The sequence below is a fragment of the Capsella rubella genome, unplaced genomic scaffold, assembly GCF_000375325.1.
Source record: "Capsella rubella cultivar Monte Gargano unplaced genomic scaffold, Caprub1_0 scaffold_2, whole genome shotgun sequence".
In the NCBI taxonomy this organism is placed as follows: Eukaryota; Viridiplantae; Streptophyta; class Magnoliopsida; order Brassicales; family Brassicaceae; genus Capsella; species Capsella rubella.
This window is the reverse complement of record NW_006238922.1, coordinates 11,305,002-11,324,063: the sequence shown is the minus strand read 5'-3', so window position 1 is coordinate 11,324,063 and position 19,062 is coordinate 11,305,002. Positions and strand designations below refer to the sequence as shown.

General features: G+C 36.7%; 4 protein-coding genes across 5 annotated transcripts; 2 read left to right on the top strand and 2 right to left on the bottom strand.

Annotated features, from left to right (window-relative positions):
* Positions 1-262: 262 nt before the first annotated feature.
* LOC17895752 (zinc finger protein CONSTANS-LIKE 7) lies at positions 263-2,007 on the bottom strand. Its single transcript, XM_006302273.2, has 2 exons — positions 969-2,007; positions 263-853 (listed from the first exon to the last, which is right to left on the bottom strand). The coding sequence occupies exons 1-2, from the start codon at positions 1,929-1,931 to the stop codon at positions 593-595; spliced, it is 1,224 nt and encodes a 407-aa protein (XP_006302335.1). The 5' UTR covers positions 1,932-2,007; the 3' UTR covers positions 263-592.
* Positions 2,008-4,498: 2,491 nt separating this feature from the next.
* Positions 4,499-10,577, top strand: LOC17894666 (kinesin-like protein KIN-14P). The gene is made up of 20 exons (XM_023787769.1): positions 4,499-4,600; positions 5,390-5,694; positions 5,792-5,919; positions 6,032-6,115; positions 6,212-6,289; positions 6,374-6,466; positions 6,538-6,567; positions 6,675-6,845; positions 6,963-7,493; positions 7,575-7,656; positions 7,747-7,842; positions 7,930-8,109; positions 8,276-8,382; positions 8,464-8,642; positions 8,734-8,898; positions 8,984-9,237; positions 9,321-9,484; positions 9,578-9,903; positions 9,994-10,136; positions 10,252-10,577. Exons 2-20 carry the CDS (start codon positions 5,466-5,468, stop codon positions 10,308-10,310), a joined length of 3,099 nt encoding a protein of 1,032 aa, XP_023643537.1. The 5' UTR covers positions 4,499-4,600; positions 5,390-5,465; the 3' UTR covers positions 10,311-10,577.
* A 259-nt stretch (positions 10,578-10,836) lies between these two features.
* LOC17896590 lies at positions 10,837-14,197 on the bottom strand. Of its 2 annotated transcripts, none has more exons than XM_023787770.1 (6): positions 14,042-14,197; positions 13,110-13,654; positions 12,460-12,786; positions 11,951-12,355; positions 11,598-11,830; positions 10,837-11,371 (listed from the first exon to the last, which is right to left on the bottom strand). In XM_023787770.1, exons 1-6 carry the CDS (start codon positions 14,188-14,190, stop codon positions 11,120-11,122), a joined length of 1,911 nt encoding a protein of 636 aa, XP_023643538.1. In that variant the 5' UTR covers positions 14,191-14,197; the 3' UTR covers positions 10,837-11,119. The 2 variants fall into 2 exon arrangements, with proteins under 2 accessions (XP_023643538.1, XP_006300842.2); XM_006300780.2 differs by having other exon boundaries at positions 12,460-12,783.
* Positions 14,198-15,520: 1,323 nt separating this feature from the next.
* LOC17896417 (cleavage stimulating factor 64) lies at positions 15,521-18,155 on the top strand. The gene is made up of 7 exons (XM_006302310.2): positions 15,521-15,637; positions 15,794-15,871; positions 16,142-16,180; positions 16,277-16,834; positions 16,972-17,052; positions 17,367-17,558; positions 17,773-18,155. Exons 1-7 carry the CDS (start codon positions 15,542-15,544, stop codon positions 17,896-17,898), a joined length of 1,170 nt encoding a protein of 389 aa, XP_006302372.1. The 5' UTR covers positions 15,521-15,541; the 3' UTR covers positions 17,899-18,155.
* Positions 18,156-19,062: the final 907 nt, after the last annotated feature.

Below are 19,062 nucleotides of genomic sequence, written 5' to 3'. Positions count from 1 at the left end.
ATATTGGGTTTCTAAACATTTTATTGGTTCTATTCAGAATGTATTCCTATTACAGTATTTATGAGCCTATCCTAATGAGAGCTCGTTTTTCTTCACATGTAGCATCTTTTGTTATGATTTTTTTTTCAATGTCAGTTTATTATTAACACATTGTGTAATTTTTTTCTCGATTCATTTGATAAACATAGAGTTCTCTTATTACAACATATCTTTACCTCAACATCAGCCAGTGTTTTGACCCCCAAAAAAAAAAAAAAAAAAATCATACAAGTTTTTAACCATTTCAACTTTTCAAGTAATATCAACAACATATATACACTCTAATCATATCTTACAAGCGACACTTTCACGAGTATAAACACTGAAAGAGTAGCACATTAATAATCTATCAATCAATCAATCTATAATAAAACTGCAACTAAACAAGTAAATTGCTTGAAGCAATGCAAAGTATAACGATAGGTTATTCTTGAAATCATAAGTGGCCTGCTACAACCATCGGCCCCCAAGATCTTTCAGTTACATTTATAGTTCAGTACTTGAGTAACGATTAAAACTGATGAAAGTGTTGATTGAAGTAAAGTAAATTACATCACAGCGAAAGTGACGTCCTTTTTACGAAACGACCTTTGATTCGAGGTCTCTGCTCGGCGTTAAGTTTGCGAACCTCGTATCTTATCTTCTTCGCGAACAACCTCGTTCTCCGTTTCTCTCTATACCTCAACACCCTCGCCTCTCTCTCCACATCTGATCCTCCTCCGTCTCTCCCTTGCCGCCGTGTCACTGATCCGACGGCCGACGTCCACTCTTCAAACCCACCCATCACATGTGACGGATACGTGTTCCCTTCCAACTGGATCAATGAATTTTAAACGTTAGTTTCGTATTTCAATCTGATTAGCTAAAAATCAACCGTAACTTGATCCACTAGTAAAGAATAATATAGAGATGGGATAGAGAGAGATTACCAAACAATCGTCGAGATTAAACTCCGGTTTGATTTCGGTTTTCCACGGCGAACCATGATTATCCCAAGCACTAATCACAGCTTCATAATCTAATCTCAGAAACAAACTCGTCTTTCTATCTTCATCCTCACATGCTTCTCGATCACTACCCTCCGTCGATTCTCCATGTTCACACTTGACTTCTTCTTCTTCTTCTTCTTGTGCTTCTTCCTCATCTTTAACCCTCTTCAAATCCTTACTATCAAACTCAAACCCTACGTTAGTCTCTTCTTTGACGACTCCAATACTGTTTAATTCCTTGACTCCCAAGGAAGGTTGTTCTTCCTCAAGTAAGCTCTCCACGTCCATAACGATCTCCTCAAGATCCATATCGAACGGCAAGAACCCAACTAAACCTTCATCGTCCATGATTGCCTTCTCGATTTCTCCAAATTCTCCGCTACTATTGGTGATATGGACTCCATCAGGAACTAAACCGAAGCTGTCATCATCAATCACCATGTCCGAGAAAGGATCAAAAACCGGTACGCAGCAGCTCAGACTCGCATCGTTCTCATCTGTAGAAGAAAACGAGAAAACCCCATCTTCTTCTTCTTCTACGCCAAGATCCGGAACAAGAGGATCGTTAGAATTCTTATTCACATCTTCAATCTGAAAGAGCTTGTTCCTAGGCGTTCTCGCCTTTCTCCTGAACCCTTCGTACCACACGGAAGTCGTCTTTTCTGCCGTCTTTGTCTTCATCGGAAGCTCCGGAGACGAAGAGGATTGTAACCGGACACGTTCGTGACGTTTCGCCAAACTGTTAGCCGAGTGGATGGAAGCGTCGCAGCTTTGGCATAGGAAAGCATCGTCAGCTGGGCAGTACCAACTAGCACGTGATCTCTTCATGCACAAGTCGCAGCCACGCGCCGCTGTCTTCCCTCCCGTCACGCTCGGGGCACGGCTCTCCACATCGACCACCATCGTGATTCGTGAGCTAGCTCTATGTGTTTATTACACAGTTAGAGAGAGTTTCTGAAATGGAGAGAGGGGCCTTGAGAAGAACAAAAGAGTATGTTTTATATGGTTTTGCAAAGAACGAACATTGGTGGTGTGTGTGGCGTCTTGAATTTCTATTTAAATTTTCATTTTCATTATCATTTTATTACATTGTGTGGTCTTAATTTATTTGGAGTCGTCGTGATAGAAATAGAAATGAAGCTCTTAACAATCCTATTCATATAGTATAGTTTTATGTATATAAGTTGTATATAGTTTTATGTAAGGGGATTTTGAAGAATTTTCGAACTATCATTTATATTTTAATTGTAAAATATATTACTCAAATATTCATTAAGCATATACCCGATTCTCTTAATCAAGATTCAAGCGCAACTCATGAGAATGAACTTTTGTAGTTTGTTGTCTCTCAAATTTCTAGGATATAGTGGATAGCTAGCTAGTTCATGGCAATAAACTTCATTTCCCGTAAATTTGGAGAGAAAACTGTTGTAAATGGGTGTTTTTGTTGTCGGCAAATACATACTGTTGTAGAATGGTAAATAAAAACTTATCAATTAAAATAATTTGTGGTGCTGTATGGAAATATTGAATTGAAAAAATTAAGAATCTGTGTGGATGTGTTGCATAGCTATTGGTTGGTAGATCAAGAGGAAACTCCAGGTAGGATCCACTGGAGATTAAAATCTCCATTTTGATTGGCTGGAAAATACGGTAATCCCTATTCTTGCACCCTGATTGGTCAAGTGTCCTTCTTTGGAGATTCTCACGCGAGCCCACCCTTCATTTGATCAGTTTTTTTAGCTTCTCTCTATTGTTTGTTTTTTGAGTCTTATTTTATTTTTGTTTGTTTTTGCGTTTGCATGACCGCACCCCGCCGGACCGTGAACACTTTAAACGCAGAAAGTTACATTTCCAGTAGCATGTAAAGAGTACATTTTTAGCTACGTAGAGTAAACAACATCCTTTTGTGTGGAACTTCAAACTAACGTTTTGTAGATCCATTTTAGCTATCTCTAATATGCATAATATTTGATGATTTTGAACAACGATTATCTTTCTTTTTTTTTCTTTCTTTTGGGTAAAAAAACAAGGATTATCTTTTGCGGTCCTTATGAAATTTCACACTGCTATTTTTTTCGTAATTGTATTTGTTTGCAATTGATATATACTTATTTGAATCTTTTTATATTACTACCTACAAAATTAATTATAAATCATTTATTGTGGATCTAACATAACGGAAGTCAGATGGATTTCTAGAGTCCTTAAAAAAGAAAGGAATTGATTGTGGTTATAAAGCGACGTTTCAATATATAATAATAAAATCAAGAGGTTGTAACTTCATCGATTTTGTTTGGCAATTTTTGCAGTTTACTTCGTCCATACACACAAACGTTTACATATATGAAGAAGACAAAAGAAAAAAAAAACAACGAAACAAACAATTCTACGACTTTTATCCAAAAAAAAACAAATTTACGCCACATGACCATTGAACATCTCTATCATATAGGGCTCGTTCCTCTCCTTTACACTACCATTCTTATTTATATACAAAGGTATATGTGATATGATATACATACCTCATATATATCACCAACGAAGTTGAAATCTGCACAAAGTTAATTATGATATATGATTACAATCAAAATCCGACTGTCGTGGATCTCATGTTGAAAAAGGTAGTACATATTTATTCATCGACGTCGAGTGATCAGTTTGGGAGGTGGAGGCACAATATGCGTCAGAGGCTTAAGGCTTTTTCTCTCTTTCGGGCTATTATCATCGACCGGTTTAAGTTCGATTAGCGATATGATAAATATCATCGACCGATTAGCGATATGATAAATATACTTATCATCAAGACGACTTTCTTGTATCTTCCTGATCTATGGTGTGAGTAATAAAGTATTGTGTCATGTATATTTTTATTCAAAATGATATTGAAGTTTTTGAGTATCTGTGTTCTTAATCAATGATTTTGAGTATAAAGTATTATTGTAGCTCATTTTTTATATAGCAAACGACACAAGTAAAGTTGAACATAGAGAGCTTCTTCAAACCCGACGTGGTGCCCAAAACCACACATGATACTATAATACTATTGTGTCTGTCCGTTGGTCGTTGCAACCTTTTTTTTTTTGTTTATGTTTCTGAAACACAGTCGTTGCAACCCTAAACCATAGTTATAACTTATAAGTTAATCGTTTCGCAATTCCAAAATTCATAATTTTCTGTTAACACTCGTTAATACGTATAATGTTTTTGGGTTCTCCAATTTTAGGCATACAAAACTAGCCACGTGTCATAAACCCGTAGAAACGATTGGAGGAAGCTAAAAAGGACTTGTTAAAGCTACTTGCCTTCCTCCTACATTCGCGCTATCTCCCTTCGTACACAATCCCCAAATAAAATCTTTTTTTTTTGTTTTTTGGTTTTTTTTCTAATCTGTATTTAATTTTTCTATCATTTAAAAAATATAATCTGTGTTTAATTTTACTAATATCGCTAATTAATCAGATCAACCCACATTTCCATCAGCACGTCTCCTTCCTTCGTCTCTCTGTTTTCCTCTCAGGTTTAGACCTCCTCAACGTTCGTTTCCAAGCTTTCCCCCAGAAATTTTCTAGGTAATTTAAGAGAACAAACAAAAAAAAGATCGCATCTTTTTCTTCCTCCTCCTTGTATGCCATGATTTGCGATTTTGCTGATTGCGACTTTAACTATCTTTGGACTTAGTTTTTCAATGTTGATTTTTTCTTCTTTTTTTTTGGCTCTTGCATGTTGCACCAATGTCCCCGTTTGTTCATCTTCTGGTAGGTTCGTTTCTAGTAGCTTGTTTCCTTTTTTCTTGCATTGGTGGAAGTTTCTGAGCTTTGTTTTGTTTGAACGTCTTGCTGTTTTGGTTTTTTTTTTTCTTTTTTTTTTCTTAATCCTCGATTTAGTATGTTATGCAGATATTTTTAGTTTTGGCTTGCGTGTTGCTCGATTGATGCTGTACAACGGGTGTGAAATCATTCGAAGTTTAGTGGGTATTAGAAAAAACAATCTCACCTTGGAATCCCTAGATTAATGAAAATGAATTGAAATTTGATTTATATTTGGAAATGTGAGAAATTTGGAAATATTCTCAATTTCATAACAATGATCCCTGTCGGAGTGCAGCTTTCAGAAAAAGCTGATTCAGGTTAACTATGTTGATGTCAGTTAAGATTGTTATTTACACAATAAAAGCTGATGATTACAGAGATAGTTTTATCTGAACACTTCTGGTGCCTTTTGATCATATTCTTACTTGCGGAAAAAGAAAACTAACGGTGCCTTTTGGGATTTCTTATAGCTTGCTCTTCTATATATGTGTGTGTTTTTATGAATTTTGTCTGATGCTCATTTTCTTTCTCTCAATCAACCATGCTCAGGAGTTGTTGCTAAAGAATGAAGCTTTTTTGGGTATATTAAGTGTTCCCATAAGTTTGATTTGGAGATCGTCGCGCGATGAATCCAATGCGTGATCAACCCGGCAGCCCTTATGGAGAGTCAACTCCTCGTAGTCCGTTTTCTCCCTTCTCACCATTATCTGGAGACGAAAGGCATAGAAATCTGCCTGATTCAAAAACTCCCCGTAGTCCTTTCTCTCCCTTTTCTCCATTATCCGGAGATGAAAGGCACAAAAATCTGGCAGAGTCCAAATTTCAGCAAGCCCTTGCCAATGCTGGTCAATTAGGTTTTTCTTTTTTTCTGTCATTTGGCAAACCACTTTTACTGTCTTGCTCCCTACATTCTTATTCAGTGGATCTTTAATTGTCTTCTCTTTATGGCAGATCCATCTTCCCCTGGATCGATGCACCATGGAGGGCACAAGTTTCATGAGGTTTTCCAAATGAAACAGGGGCGTTATGATCTTCAAGCCTCCAAGATTTCTGAAATGATGAAATCTAGTAGCTTAGATGTAGTTCCTCTAAACTTGTTAATGAATATATATCCTCATTTCCTTTGAAAATATATATGGTTTTTCTTTTTAGAAGTATCTTTACAACGTCATGGGATTATGTTTGATGCAGAATGCTCCTACGCAGTCACTTCTTAGTGTCTTGAATGGAATTTTAGATGAAAGTATTGAAAGAAAGAATGGTGAAATCCCTCAGGTGCTTGAATCCTAACAATTCAGATCATATTGTATCGTGCCTTCATTTATGCTTTTACTCCTTGGGATGTATTCTGACAAAAGCTACGATGACCAGCGTGTGGCATGCCTCTTGAGAAAAGTCGCGCAGGAGATTGAGCGACGTATATCAACTCAAGCTGAACACCTAAGAACGGTATGATTTTGTTTACTTGAAGAAAGTGGTTAATATCATTGCTCGATTTCTGATTTTGCGAGTAATTTCTTCTTGTATGTACAGCAAAACAACATATTCAAAACTCGCGAGGAAAAATATCAGTCAAGGATCAATGTCCTTGAAGCCTTAGCATCAGGAAGTGGTGTAGAACATGAGGTATCATTTGTTAATTTTTAATATATTGTGTTACATAGTTTTCTCTACTGATCAACGTATTTTTTTGCCAGATTGCTACACAACAGCTTAGACAGATAAAGGTACAATTATACTGCGAGTTGCTTTGTGAACTGATTTTAGTAAAAATGGTACTTCTACTAGGCGTGACATGAAATTAAATTTTGACATGGAGTTTTCTGTATGTTAGACTGAAAAGTCAATGTGGGAAGAAAAGAAGAAAAGTGAAGAGGAAGATATGGTCAAGCTAATGAAGCAAAATGATCAATACAACCTTGAAATTGCTGCGCTGAAGCAAGAATTGGAAGCATCTAAAAAAGAATATGAACAACACTACTCGCAAATGGAAAGCAAAACAATGGTCGGTACATTATACTACGAGTTGATTTCTTGATTGACTTAAACTAAAAAATGTGTTGCTTCTAATGGTGTGTTGACATGAATTTACCTTAAAATGGTGATTTCCTGTATGATATAGACAGAGAAGTCAAAGTGGGAAGAGCAAAAGAAAAACGAAGAGGAGGATATGGCCAAGCTATTGAAAGAAAATGATCAATTCAACCTTCAGATTTCTTCATTAAGGCAAGAGCTGGAGACAACTAGAAAAGCTTATGAACAACAATGCTCGCAAATGGAAAGCCAAACAATGGTCGCTACAACAGGACTTGAGAGCAGGCTGAAGGAACTTGAACAAGAAGGGAAAGTGGCAAACACTGCGAAAAATGCCCTTGAGGAAAGGGTTAAAGAGCTTGAACATATGGGGAAAGAAGCACATACTGCTAAAACTGCTCTTGAGGAAAAGATGAAACAGCTTCAACAAATGGAAATAGAAACAAAAACTGCTAATACAAGCCTTGAAGGAAAGATTCAAGAGCTTGAACAAAACCTTGTAAATTGGAAGACTAAAGTAAAAGAAATGGAGCAAAACTCTGAGTCCAAGAACCAAATTTGGAATCAAAAAGAACTTTCCTATAGAAGCTTTATTGATAACCAGTCGCAGGCACTACAGGTATGATTATTCAAACTGTTTGCTACATTAATCATTGTATTATACAATAATCTATGGTTGGCTAATTAAACTGGATCCCAGGAGTTGAGATTCTATTCAAGATCCATCAAGCAAGAAATATTGAAGGTTCAAGAGAACTATACTGAACAGTTCAGCCAATTAGGTGAGAATGGTCTAACTGATTGCTTCTGTGATAAATTTCTCTTGAACTTAAAATTTCTGTTGTGTTAATAAAGTCAATCTGTCTCTTCAGGGAATAAACTCATTGAACTTAGCAATGCTGCTGAAAACTATCACGCTGTACTAACTGAAAACCGGAAGCTTTTTAACGAGCTTCAAGAGCTGAAAGGTACTGAGGATCATGTTAAATATTGTTTGTATGTGTACATTTTCGAACTTTTTTGCAGTCCGTAATTTCTATAGTTATGACTTGCAGGAAACATCAGAGTGTTCTGCCGGGTGAGGCCTTTTCTTCCTGGACAGGGTGCACCAAACACAGTGGTGGAGTATGTTGGGGAGGATGGAGAATTGGTAGTTACCAATCCAACTAGACCCGGAAAAGATGGTCTTCGTCAGTTTAAGTTCAACAAGGTGTATAGTCCAACTGCTACTCAAGGTATGTTCATCTGTTGCCTCTTCTGTCTTTATTCTGGTTCATATATCCTTATGATTTTCATTTCGGTTTTGTATGATCTATGTCTATGTGAGGATACATGGTACATCTCGAGACATAATATTATATTGATATCACCAAGTTCATTTGACATTTTGGATACTTGCAGCTGATGTCTTTTCAGACATAAGACCGCTGGTGAGATCAGCACTTGATGGCTACAATGTTTGTATATTTGCATATGGCCAGACAGGATCCGGAAAAACTTATACAATGGTATGTTCTCATTTTTCTTTACTTAGTAAGATTTCATAGGAACAACCTCATGCGTCTTTACCTACATTCACATTCTTTCAGACTGGTCCAGACGGAGCAAGTGAAGAGGACTGGGGAGTTAATTATCGTGCTCTCAATGATCTCTTTAAAATCTCTCAATCTAGAAAGGGAAACATATCATATGAAGTTGGGGTGCAAATGGTGGAGATATACAATGAGCAAGTGCTCGATCTGCTGTCTGCTGACAATACTCAAAAGAAATATCCTTTTGTTTTAAATCCTGCAGATTTTGTCTATTTTCTTATTCATTGCTTGTGGAGCCATTCTTTTTGTTTTCCTTGACCTGCACACACTAGGGATCCTTTCTACAACTCAACAAAATGGCCTGGCTGTGCCTGATGCAAGCATGTATCCTGTGACATCAACTTCAGATGTAATTACATTGATGGACATTGGACTACAGAACCGAGCCGTTGGTTGTACTGCCTTGAATGAAAGAAGTAGCCGCTCTCACAGGTTCTTCTTCGTATTGACCCCCTGGTACAACAAGAAATATGTTTTTTCATCAGTTCTAATTGTTGGTTACAATGTTGTTATGCAGCATTGTCACTGTTCACGTTCGCGGTAAAGATATGAAGACCGGGTCTGTGCTATACGGTAATCTTCATTTGGTGGATCTGGCAGGAAGTGAGAGAGTAGATCGCTCTGAAGTTACAGGAGACAGACTAAGAGAAGCACAACATATAAACAAGTCGCTCTCATCTCTTGGAGATGTGATATTCTCTCTTGCTTCAAAGAATGCACATGTACCATATAGAAACAGCAAGCTAACACAGATCCTCCAAAGCTCTCTTGGTTAGTTAAATTCATCTAGTAATACCGTATTCTCTGAATAAAGTATTATCATAACGACTGTTTCTATGCAATGTGATTAATAGGAGGACGAGCAAAGACCTTGATGTTTGTGCAGCTCAACCCTGACGCTATTTCATACTCAGAGTCAATGAGTACCTTGAAATTCGCAGAGCGTGTCTCTGGAGTGGAACTTGGTGCTGCAAAGACCAGTAAAGAAGGTAAAGATGTTCGAGACTTAATGGAACAGGTAAAAATAGACACACTTTAGCTCCTGTCTCTCCATAATATATCTCTCTTACCATTAACTCTAAGATTCAATGAGTCATTTGTTGTTTTACAGTTAGCGTCCCTTAAGGACACCATAGCGAGAAAAGACGAAGAGATAGAGAGGCTTCAGCTGGTAAAAGAAACTCATCCTCCTCCTCAGAGACTTCAGAAATCAATGGTGAGAAGAAAGAGCATAGGACATACCGATGACATAAACTCGGACACAGGAGAATATTCATCACAACAATCAAGATACTCTGTTACTGACGGTGAGAGTTTAGCCTCTTCCGCCGAGGCAGAGTACGATGAGAGACTAAGCGAGGTTACGTCTGATGCTGCTTCTTTCGGAACACAAGGATCTACGGATGTTGCTAAAAGACCACCCAAAATCTCAGACAGGTTACAATCACATAATTATTTATGTACTATTGTCGGTTTTAAAAGACCTTTCTCTTCTTCTAACGTTTTAGTAACCGGGTTCAATTGTAGAGCTAAGTCGATAACTGCAAGATCATCTACGAGTATAACACGACCGCTCGATAAACTTCGAAAAGTCGCTTCAAGAACATCATCGACCGTTGCTAAGGTCACGTCCGGCTTGTCGTCATCAAGTAAAGGCTTATCGTCATCAAGTAAGATAACTTAACCTATACGGTTTGAAGACTTTTTTTTTGTTGTAAAGTATTGTCTAATTATCAGATTAATTAGAACGAGTTTTGTCTAATTGATATGTTTTTTTTTTCTTAGGCATTAAGAAGACGGGCAGTACACCTAGTTTGGCAAAGTCTTCAAAGCGGTGGGCGTAAATCACGCTTTTACTCCTAGCCGTCATACGTACATTACACGTAACATTGCATATATCATCAGTTTGTTTTGTTCTTCACAAAATTTGACCTACGTATAAAACGCTCTTAAAAGATTTCCGACATTTTTTCTCTTTCCATTTTCCTATAATGTATGGCTTCGATTGGGACTAGAAGTTTTGTAATATCTTTATGTGAGTTATGTAAAAATATTGTAAATACACGAATTTTTCTATGCTCAAGGATTCTCTTTATGAGTTTTTTTATTAACAGACTTTATACAAAACAAATCGCAGTTATATTAATCTCTTGTGATCCGTAACTTTAATAACAACAAATAATGTCACAGAGTTTACTTTGTTATATTACAAATCACAACCTAAAAAATCCATCACCATCATCAGTATGGAACAAATAATTTGATTTTTTCCTCCTTATAAAGTAAAATACCTAACCTTGTGATTCCTTGAGTGTACAAGTTCCCTAACCTAATAAAGACTGTAGATTACTTAACCCCAAAAAAACTAAAAAGTAGAAAAGATATTAGAGCAAAGAAAAGGAAAAACAAAGAGAAAGTATAAAGTATAAAGAACTAAAGCAATCTACAGTATATCCCTATCTATTTATTCGATATGGGTGCTCTTTATTTGTGGGTTGTTTTGTCTAAAAGATCTCCTACAATATGAGGTGTAAAAAACAGGAAAATTAGAAAGAAATAAAGGAAGAAGAAGGATCATGTGGGTGGGGAAAGAATAAAGGGTATATTCTGAGCTGAGAGATGTGATTAAAATAGTAGTAGTAGGGTCAAAATGTCAATGTGGAGGGGATAAAAGTGGAGTGGAATCTCTTTGAAGTGCCTTTCCACCTTGAGCAATCTTAACTTTGCTCATCTTCTCTTCACACCAATGCAACTTCTCTTCATTCATCTCATTCATCCTCAACACTCTTGACACCACTTTCAAATCTATTAATCCCATCAGTATCTCCATTTCCTCCTCTATACTCATCTTCTTCTTCCTCATGTATTTTCCTCCTTTACGCATCTCTTTCAATTTCGCCTTTTTCTGTTCACAATATAATATATTGATTAACATTATGTTGGTAGTTAAGATTAGACTCTTCACGACAAAAGAAAAGGTAGTGAAACACATTATTTAATAATAATGATACAATTTGAAAAAACAACTTGCTTATCTCTTGGTTAATTGTGATTGTCGTGTTTTTAGGTTAATGAGTCTAGCTAACTAGTGTAATATGTGGAAGTTGAATTATAAATATATATAGGCTGACCTTTGTGTTGACTTTTTTCATGAGATGGACAAGGGTTGGATCAACGGAGCCTCGTTTACTTCTCCCGAAAAAGGCTTTGATGATCTTTTGACAAGGCTTCTCTTTATCCGCTTTGAGAAAATTCATGAACGTTCTTATGCACTCCTCCATTATCATCAAGAACGAAGCTGACGATATCCTCGACTTGAAACCCTCCTCTTTCTCTTCTTCCTTCTCCTCCTCTTCCTCATAATCTACGACGTATTTATCCAAAACGATTTACATTTTTTCTCGAAGCTAAATATTTTCATCTCGAATAATCATCATATTTACAAGCATTGCACTCAATGTTTACTTTATAATTAGTTAGTTACCTTGGTATTCAGGAACAAGAAGCAATTTGGGAGCAAGTGTTCGCATTCGGGCATAAATCTCTGGCCTTCTTCCATGTTCGTAAGGCTCGTTCTCCACGTACCTTTGTAATAAAATGTGAAACGTACGGAATTGGTCGGCGATTCCGGCGGGACTTCCGATGTCGTTGAAGCTTCGTTGCGTGGATGATCGTTTCCTCTCGAAGTTTTTGTAGTTCCAACTTAGAGCTTCCCATGTTAGACATATCTGCGCCACGTAAGCTGATTCTAGTTCCGCGTAGGGGTTTGGTCTCGACCCATTGCCACCTGGATATTGTTGTTGTTTTTTCTTGTGTCCGTTTGATGATAACTTGTGAACGATCCTCTCCGATATCGATCTTGGCTCCACCATGATTGACTTCAACGATTCTGTAAATGGGACAAAAATAAGAAAATAAAAACCAAAATCTTACGAGCATGATTCTAGATTAAAAATACATTATTGTATACTATATTACATGATGAAATTACACCTGTTTCGTGAAGCTTCTGAGCAGAGATTCTAGTGAGAAAAGTCATTTCTTCGTCATATTTTTGGAAGACGGTGTAAGATTCCCATTTAGGGCAACTCCGGCGAGAGGAGGTTGAGAAAGGGTCGTCGGTCTTTACAGAGTTTCTCCATTCCGATGAGCTTTTTGACGTCGACCCATTCGTGCATGACTCTCCAAATATCTCTCCTCTCTCTTTTTCTTCTTCTTCTTCCTCTAATTCCTCTGCTTTGATCTCACTCATGTCGAAGCCTGGTGCTGGCTGTATCTCCTCGTCATCCTTGATTCCTCCATTAGACACACACAGTCCTGCTAGTAATACAACAAACAAATCCAAGTACGGTTAGTTCAACCGGTTTATTATTGAATTTTAATCATTAATATTGAGTATTGTTTGTGAATAATAATTTTTAATTATAATGAATTTTTCATCAAAAGCGTCACATGAATATACTAAATATCTAATAATTAAATTCGATTATAAGACTTGTCGTTTCAGATTCTTATTTCGTTGTTAATTTATTGAAAGAAAAATCAATGAAACCGAGTTAATCTTGGTTACTTGTAGAAATAAAGAAAACAACTTTTGAAATTTGCATGTGAAGGGATGAGGAGGGAGGGAGAAATCATAATACCATTGTAGCTTTTGTCATTGAACACCAAACCACTTTGGAAGCGAGAGGGACCACGAGTACTAGCACTAGTAGTATTTGGTTGCTTATTACGAACCAAATCCTCTACGACGTCGTATCGTGACACTCCTCCTACCTCTTCATCATCGTCATCATCATCGTCATGAAGATCTTCTACGCCATCGTCTTCCTCTTCTATCGATGATTCGCTGCGATAAGGAGAAACATTGGCAGAAGAAAAATGTTCCTCTGTGGAAGAAGTGTTGGAATCCTGGTCAACATCTTCTTCCTCTTCTTCTTCGTGTTCATAATGAGTTTGATTTATGAACTCCTTCGTGTAGTGATTATTTAGTCCACCTTGAGGAGTATTATTGTAAAACACTAAAGACTCTCCGTCGTCTCCAATATCAGCTATCAAATCCGGATTTTGATCTCTAGATATCACATGGTAACTTGTATTACACGACATTTTGAATTCTTCTTCCCCTTCCTCCTCCTCTTCTTCTTCATCGGAATACCACGCCGCCGAATCATATTCATCTTCATTCCTACATAATAAGAAATCTATTAGGATACAGTTGTCCCCATTGAGAAAAAAGCTCCAAATGTTTTCTGTCTGATCAGTTTCTAGAATTATAAAAAAAAACTAAAGAAACTCACCCATAACCACGAATTTAGTTTTTTTTTTAGTTATATGATAAATTCTAGTAACAAGTAATTATGATACTACTATATAAAACATTGCACAATTTAAACAATCTTCAACATAAAACTGGGATATATATACACAAAACTTTGTTTGATTATATTATATGCTAAAAAAACTGAAAACAATGAAAATAATATGAAACTATTCGATCATCATGTGTATATACGTGTATATATATGGATAGACGATGACAGAGAGTAAAGAAAGAATTTAGGTATAGAGAAACCTTTGGAGAAGAGGGTAGCCGCCGATGAAGTGTAAAAGCCTGTGGAGGAGGGAGACGGCGGAGTAGAGGAGGAGAAGGAGAAGAAAGAAAGATGTGGAGACATTGATGAAGAGACTTGCTAAGGCTTCTTCATTTGTATAACATTGCATTTTAATGATATCTCTTTTTCTCTCTTTCTTTTTCTTTTTCTATCTATCTTTCTTCTTCTTCCTATCAAATGGAGAGAGAGAGAGAGAGAGAGAGGAAGACTTCCTCCTCGGCTACAAAATCAAAAGCAAAGTTTGTGGGTTAACAAAAAAAAAAACATAAAGTGGTTGAGTTGAGTGCTTCTCTCTCTTTTTAGTTTTATTTTTTTTTCTCTACCTTTACGATATTAGTTTGAAATTTCTAATTGTTTAATACATGTTTATAAATTTGGACTTCTTCTAATCCTTGAGACAAGATTATATATGCCTACTCATTCCTTAAAGGGCATGCTAAAATTATACGAAGTGCCAAGTTTTAAAATTTATAGACTCCCTTAAGATATCTAACCCAAATATGTATATATCTCATCATCATCATTTAATTATAGTTATGGTCGAGATGAAGTGATTATGAGAGATATACGACATGGTTATATATAACTTATCAGCTAATCACTGTCTACCATAGAATACATATACTGATCATATACACAAGTTAGAAAAAAGAAAATATTCTTACACAACACTTAAAAATGAGCAGATCGCATGTGGAAGAGGAATGTAGTAGAAGACTATTTTTACCTGAAAGAATAAAAATAAAGCTGACGATGTTTACCGACTTACTAAAGGCAAGGATCCAATATTTATTGTCTATTGTGGGATTAGATAACATGAAGATTCATAAATAAATTATCGCGTACGAACGATATATTATGGATGGAGACAAAAAATAAAAAAAAGAAGATCTCTTCGAGAAAGTGAAGAGGCCAAAACCGTGTCACACGCTTCTCTCTAATGTAAACTTGTGTTTATAAAGCTTTTGCTTTTCCAAAAGAGAGATGTTTATATTATACCAATATATACATCATACATGCATGTTACGTGTACAATTAACATGGTACATGTAAAGAACATTTATAAAATTTTATTTTTCTTATATTGAACATACATATCAAATACTTGTCTATATATAGTTGTGTTTTTTTATATTTATTTTGCAGAAATGGTATATTTAATCAAATTGAGAGTGTAGAAACTTGAGTAGGCTTGATAGTATATGGGCCTGTATCAAATTGAGAATCAGAGAATGATCTTTAATTCTTTAGTGTATTTGCGTGTATACAACAAGTGTCCATGATTATTACTGGGCCAGATTTAATCGTTTAAAAGATATTAGGTAGGCTTGATAGTATATGGGCCTGTATTATGCTAGGGCCCATTTTTGTTCTCAGTACTCTCGTGTAGTTTAGTTGTGTTGCGTCTTTTAGCGCATTCAGGTTAAATCCTGGTCGACCAGCTAATACCGAGGAGGACAATGGCGGGTAAGCAGATCGGCGGAGACGGCGGTTTACCGGCAAATCTCGCCGGAATGACAAAAAGTCAGCTCTACGACATTATGTCACAAATGAAGGTTCTATCTTCTTTCTTTTGTCTACTTATCCGATTATATCAAGCTACAAGTAGATTTCTCGAGAGTTTTGATTCCTTACGGATTTGATTATAGAGCAATTGTTTTCTTCTTCGTTTCCCGAATTCTGAATTTGATAAATCGAATCTGATGGTGCAGACGTTGATTGATCAAAACCATCAGCAAGCGAGGGAGATTCTGATTCGGAACCCTCTCTTGACGAAGGCTCTTTTCCAGGTTCTCTTTCACTTCCCAAATCTTTTTTTTCTCAAAATATGTATTTCCTGCGGTCTATTAAGCAATGATGAATTCTGATTCAGAGCTTCTTAGCTGAGTATTTCGATTGGACTACTTTGGTTCTAGTATTGTTGAGGAAGCAGTTAGTTAGTGTTAGGGTTTTGTGTCGCGAACAAATGTTTAGGTTTATACCTGTATCAATAATTCATTTCTAGCTAAATTCTAATACTTGTATATGATGATGATGATGATATATTTGTTGAATGCCAGGCACAAATCATGCTTGGAATGGTTCAGCCTCCTCAAGGGGTATGTAGTATGTAACTTTGAGAAACAAGTTTCTTTATTCATCTTATTTGTAGGTTCATTCAAAGCATCTTTAAATTTACAACTCTGTTTGTCTAGAATCCGAAAGTTGAGCCACAAGCTGGGCAACAACCTCAACAGTCTCATCAGTCTATTCCACCAAAGCCAAACGTTCAAGCTCATATGCCATCTGTTCAAGGTGGAGGCAGCTTACAAGAGCCAGCAGCTACAATGCATCCACAAGCCGCGATTAGGAAACATCCAACACCACAACCAATGCCTATGCCTCCTCCGCCTTCTGTTTCTGCAACTAATAATGCACCATCACAGCCTCGTTATTCCCATCCCCAGCGCCAGGGACATCTGAATCCTGCTGTCACTTCTTTGTCTCATCAACAGTCTTCTCAAGTTCAAAGTGCGCCTCCTCCGGCTCCCCATCATCCAACATCCCAACCAAATCCATTTCATCATCTTGATATTCCAGCTTCCTCGACTCAGTTGCAGCAACAACCAACGCACTCGGGTGGAGGTCCACATTTGACTCAACAACAGCCTAGACCATACCATCATCAATATGGAGCAGCCCAGACTGGTCCAAACACTGGGTTTCAGCACCATGGCGCACCGCCTCAGCATCTTTCTCAATCCATGTTTCATGTGAGTCAGAGTTACGAGTACTGCAGTCAGTTTTCGTTTGTTTCCCTCATTGTGATTTTGTTTTTATTTTTTATTTTTTTTTATTTTGTTTTATTGTTTTGGACTCACTAGAACTCATTAGTTGAGCTAATTTGCAGTCAGGCAACAGACCCCCTGCTTCTAGTGGACCTCAATTTCAGCAGGGACAGCCGCATCTGCCTAGTCAGCCAACATATCAGGTATGCAAACTCTTATTGTCTTATACCTTTAGGAGATATGTTCGATGGTTTTGCAGATTGACTATGAAATTCTGTTGCATTATCTCTGTACTTTGATTTGAGCGCTACTCCTTGAATGAGTAGATTTATCCTTTAATGAGAGTTCTTATTCAGATGTGGGAAATTATTTCTTTTGGCATAATTATTCTCATCTAGTTCAGATTCGGTTAAAATTGTGTGTCTGCTTAAGATAATAAATCATCTAAATGGAAGTTGTACAGGTTTTTAGTTTTGCTTGGGGGTCTTACTGCTTGTAATCTTGTTTACTGATTCAGGGAGGAGGTCAATTTCGTGGAGACTACAACAATAACCAGTTAGGAGGAGGTCCGATGGCTGTGGATAGAGGCCCTTCTTGGATGGCTGGCCAATCAGAGAGCTCAAACATTACTCATCTCCCAGGCTTAGGACCGGTGCCTCCACCAAGCCAAGTTGGGCCTGGAGGTGCCCCACCACCTCGCCCTGCACCGGTAATCTACATTCCCCTACAGCTATTGCTGCTACGAAATATATCCATGTTGATGATTATGTAGTTCTATCAAACCCCCAATCAATCAGATCCAATGTTACTTTCTAGTAGACGTTGTAGCTGTGTCTTTTGCTGCAATTCAAAATGACTATTTCTCAAAGAGAAAAGAGCCTATGTTATTTTTGCTGATGATTGTGTTTATCTTATTTGTGCAGATATCATCGGAGATGGAGAAGGCATTACTTCAACAGGTGATGAGCCTGACGCCAGAACAGATCAATCTGCTGCCACCAGAACAGAGAAACCAAGTCCTGCAGCTTCAACAGATTCTCCGACAGTGAAGGTCATTGATACCATTCGCTTGGTCTCCATGTTAGAAGTTAGGAGATACAGGTTTTTTTGTAAGGTCGGAGTTAAGTTTGGGATAATTTGTAAAAAGAAAAAAAAAAGAAGAAGAGTAATTAGATTTTTTCCAAGTTCAAGGTATCATCACTTTGGTCCTATCCCCTGGAGAAAATTTGTGTGTCCCTTTGAATTAATGTTCGGTTAACAATTTTCAAGTGCCTTTCAAAGTGTCGAAGTCTTGTTTTTGCAGACCTTTCAAGTCCCAAACTCTTGTTTAACTTTCCGTGAAATAATACTAAGACGAAGAACATAAATATCATTTGAATTAGAAAAATCTTAATTACCACATAGATGTTTTGATTCAGACAAATTGCTAGATATAGTTTTAATACAATTGTTATTTGTAGATATTTTAAAAAATATATATAATGATTCAACTTCTTAAAGTCTTAACACACCTAAGAGTTGAGAGATTTGAGGAGCTAACAACAAGAACAACTCCTCCCTCAACATTCAAATGGAGTCACTTCCAAAATTTTGGTGGGTTGGTGGGTTCCCACAGTGTTTTTGGATCCTTGAACTTGCCCATTTTTGTTCTCTGCCACCAGATGATGTGATCACCAAATCTATTAATAGAATACTTGTTCGTCCCAAAATATATTTTATTTGTTTCTCAAAGCTATATCCCCTTTGTACAATTTTCCATTAATGTGTTAAAGATTTGTTCTAAGGTTTTATCCTTGAAAGACAATCTCTAAACTTATAAGTAGGAAGTTTTGATTCTTTGAATGTGCATCAGATTCAGTTTTTTAAAAGAAAATGTTGTAGTAAAAAGGTATTAAGACCATACTAGTATCTCGTTAATTAGAACAAGAAACAATCAAGCACTCTGTAATTGAACTATTCCAAATTATAGGCATTTATTATAAAAAATCCCTTATTATAATTCATTTTTATATAAATATATGCAAATAAGACGGAAATGAATAGAAAACCCCACTTACATATTTGTTCATCTTCTTTAGGGCAAGTAATGGTCCATTTTCAAGCTGTTCTCCCTAGTTTCATGGATGCATACAATGCATCTCTTATTTCTTTTCTTTTTCTTTTCCCTTGTTCTAATATTTATACCTATACATATATATTTCTGTTCAAATTTT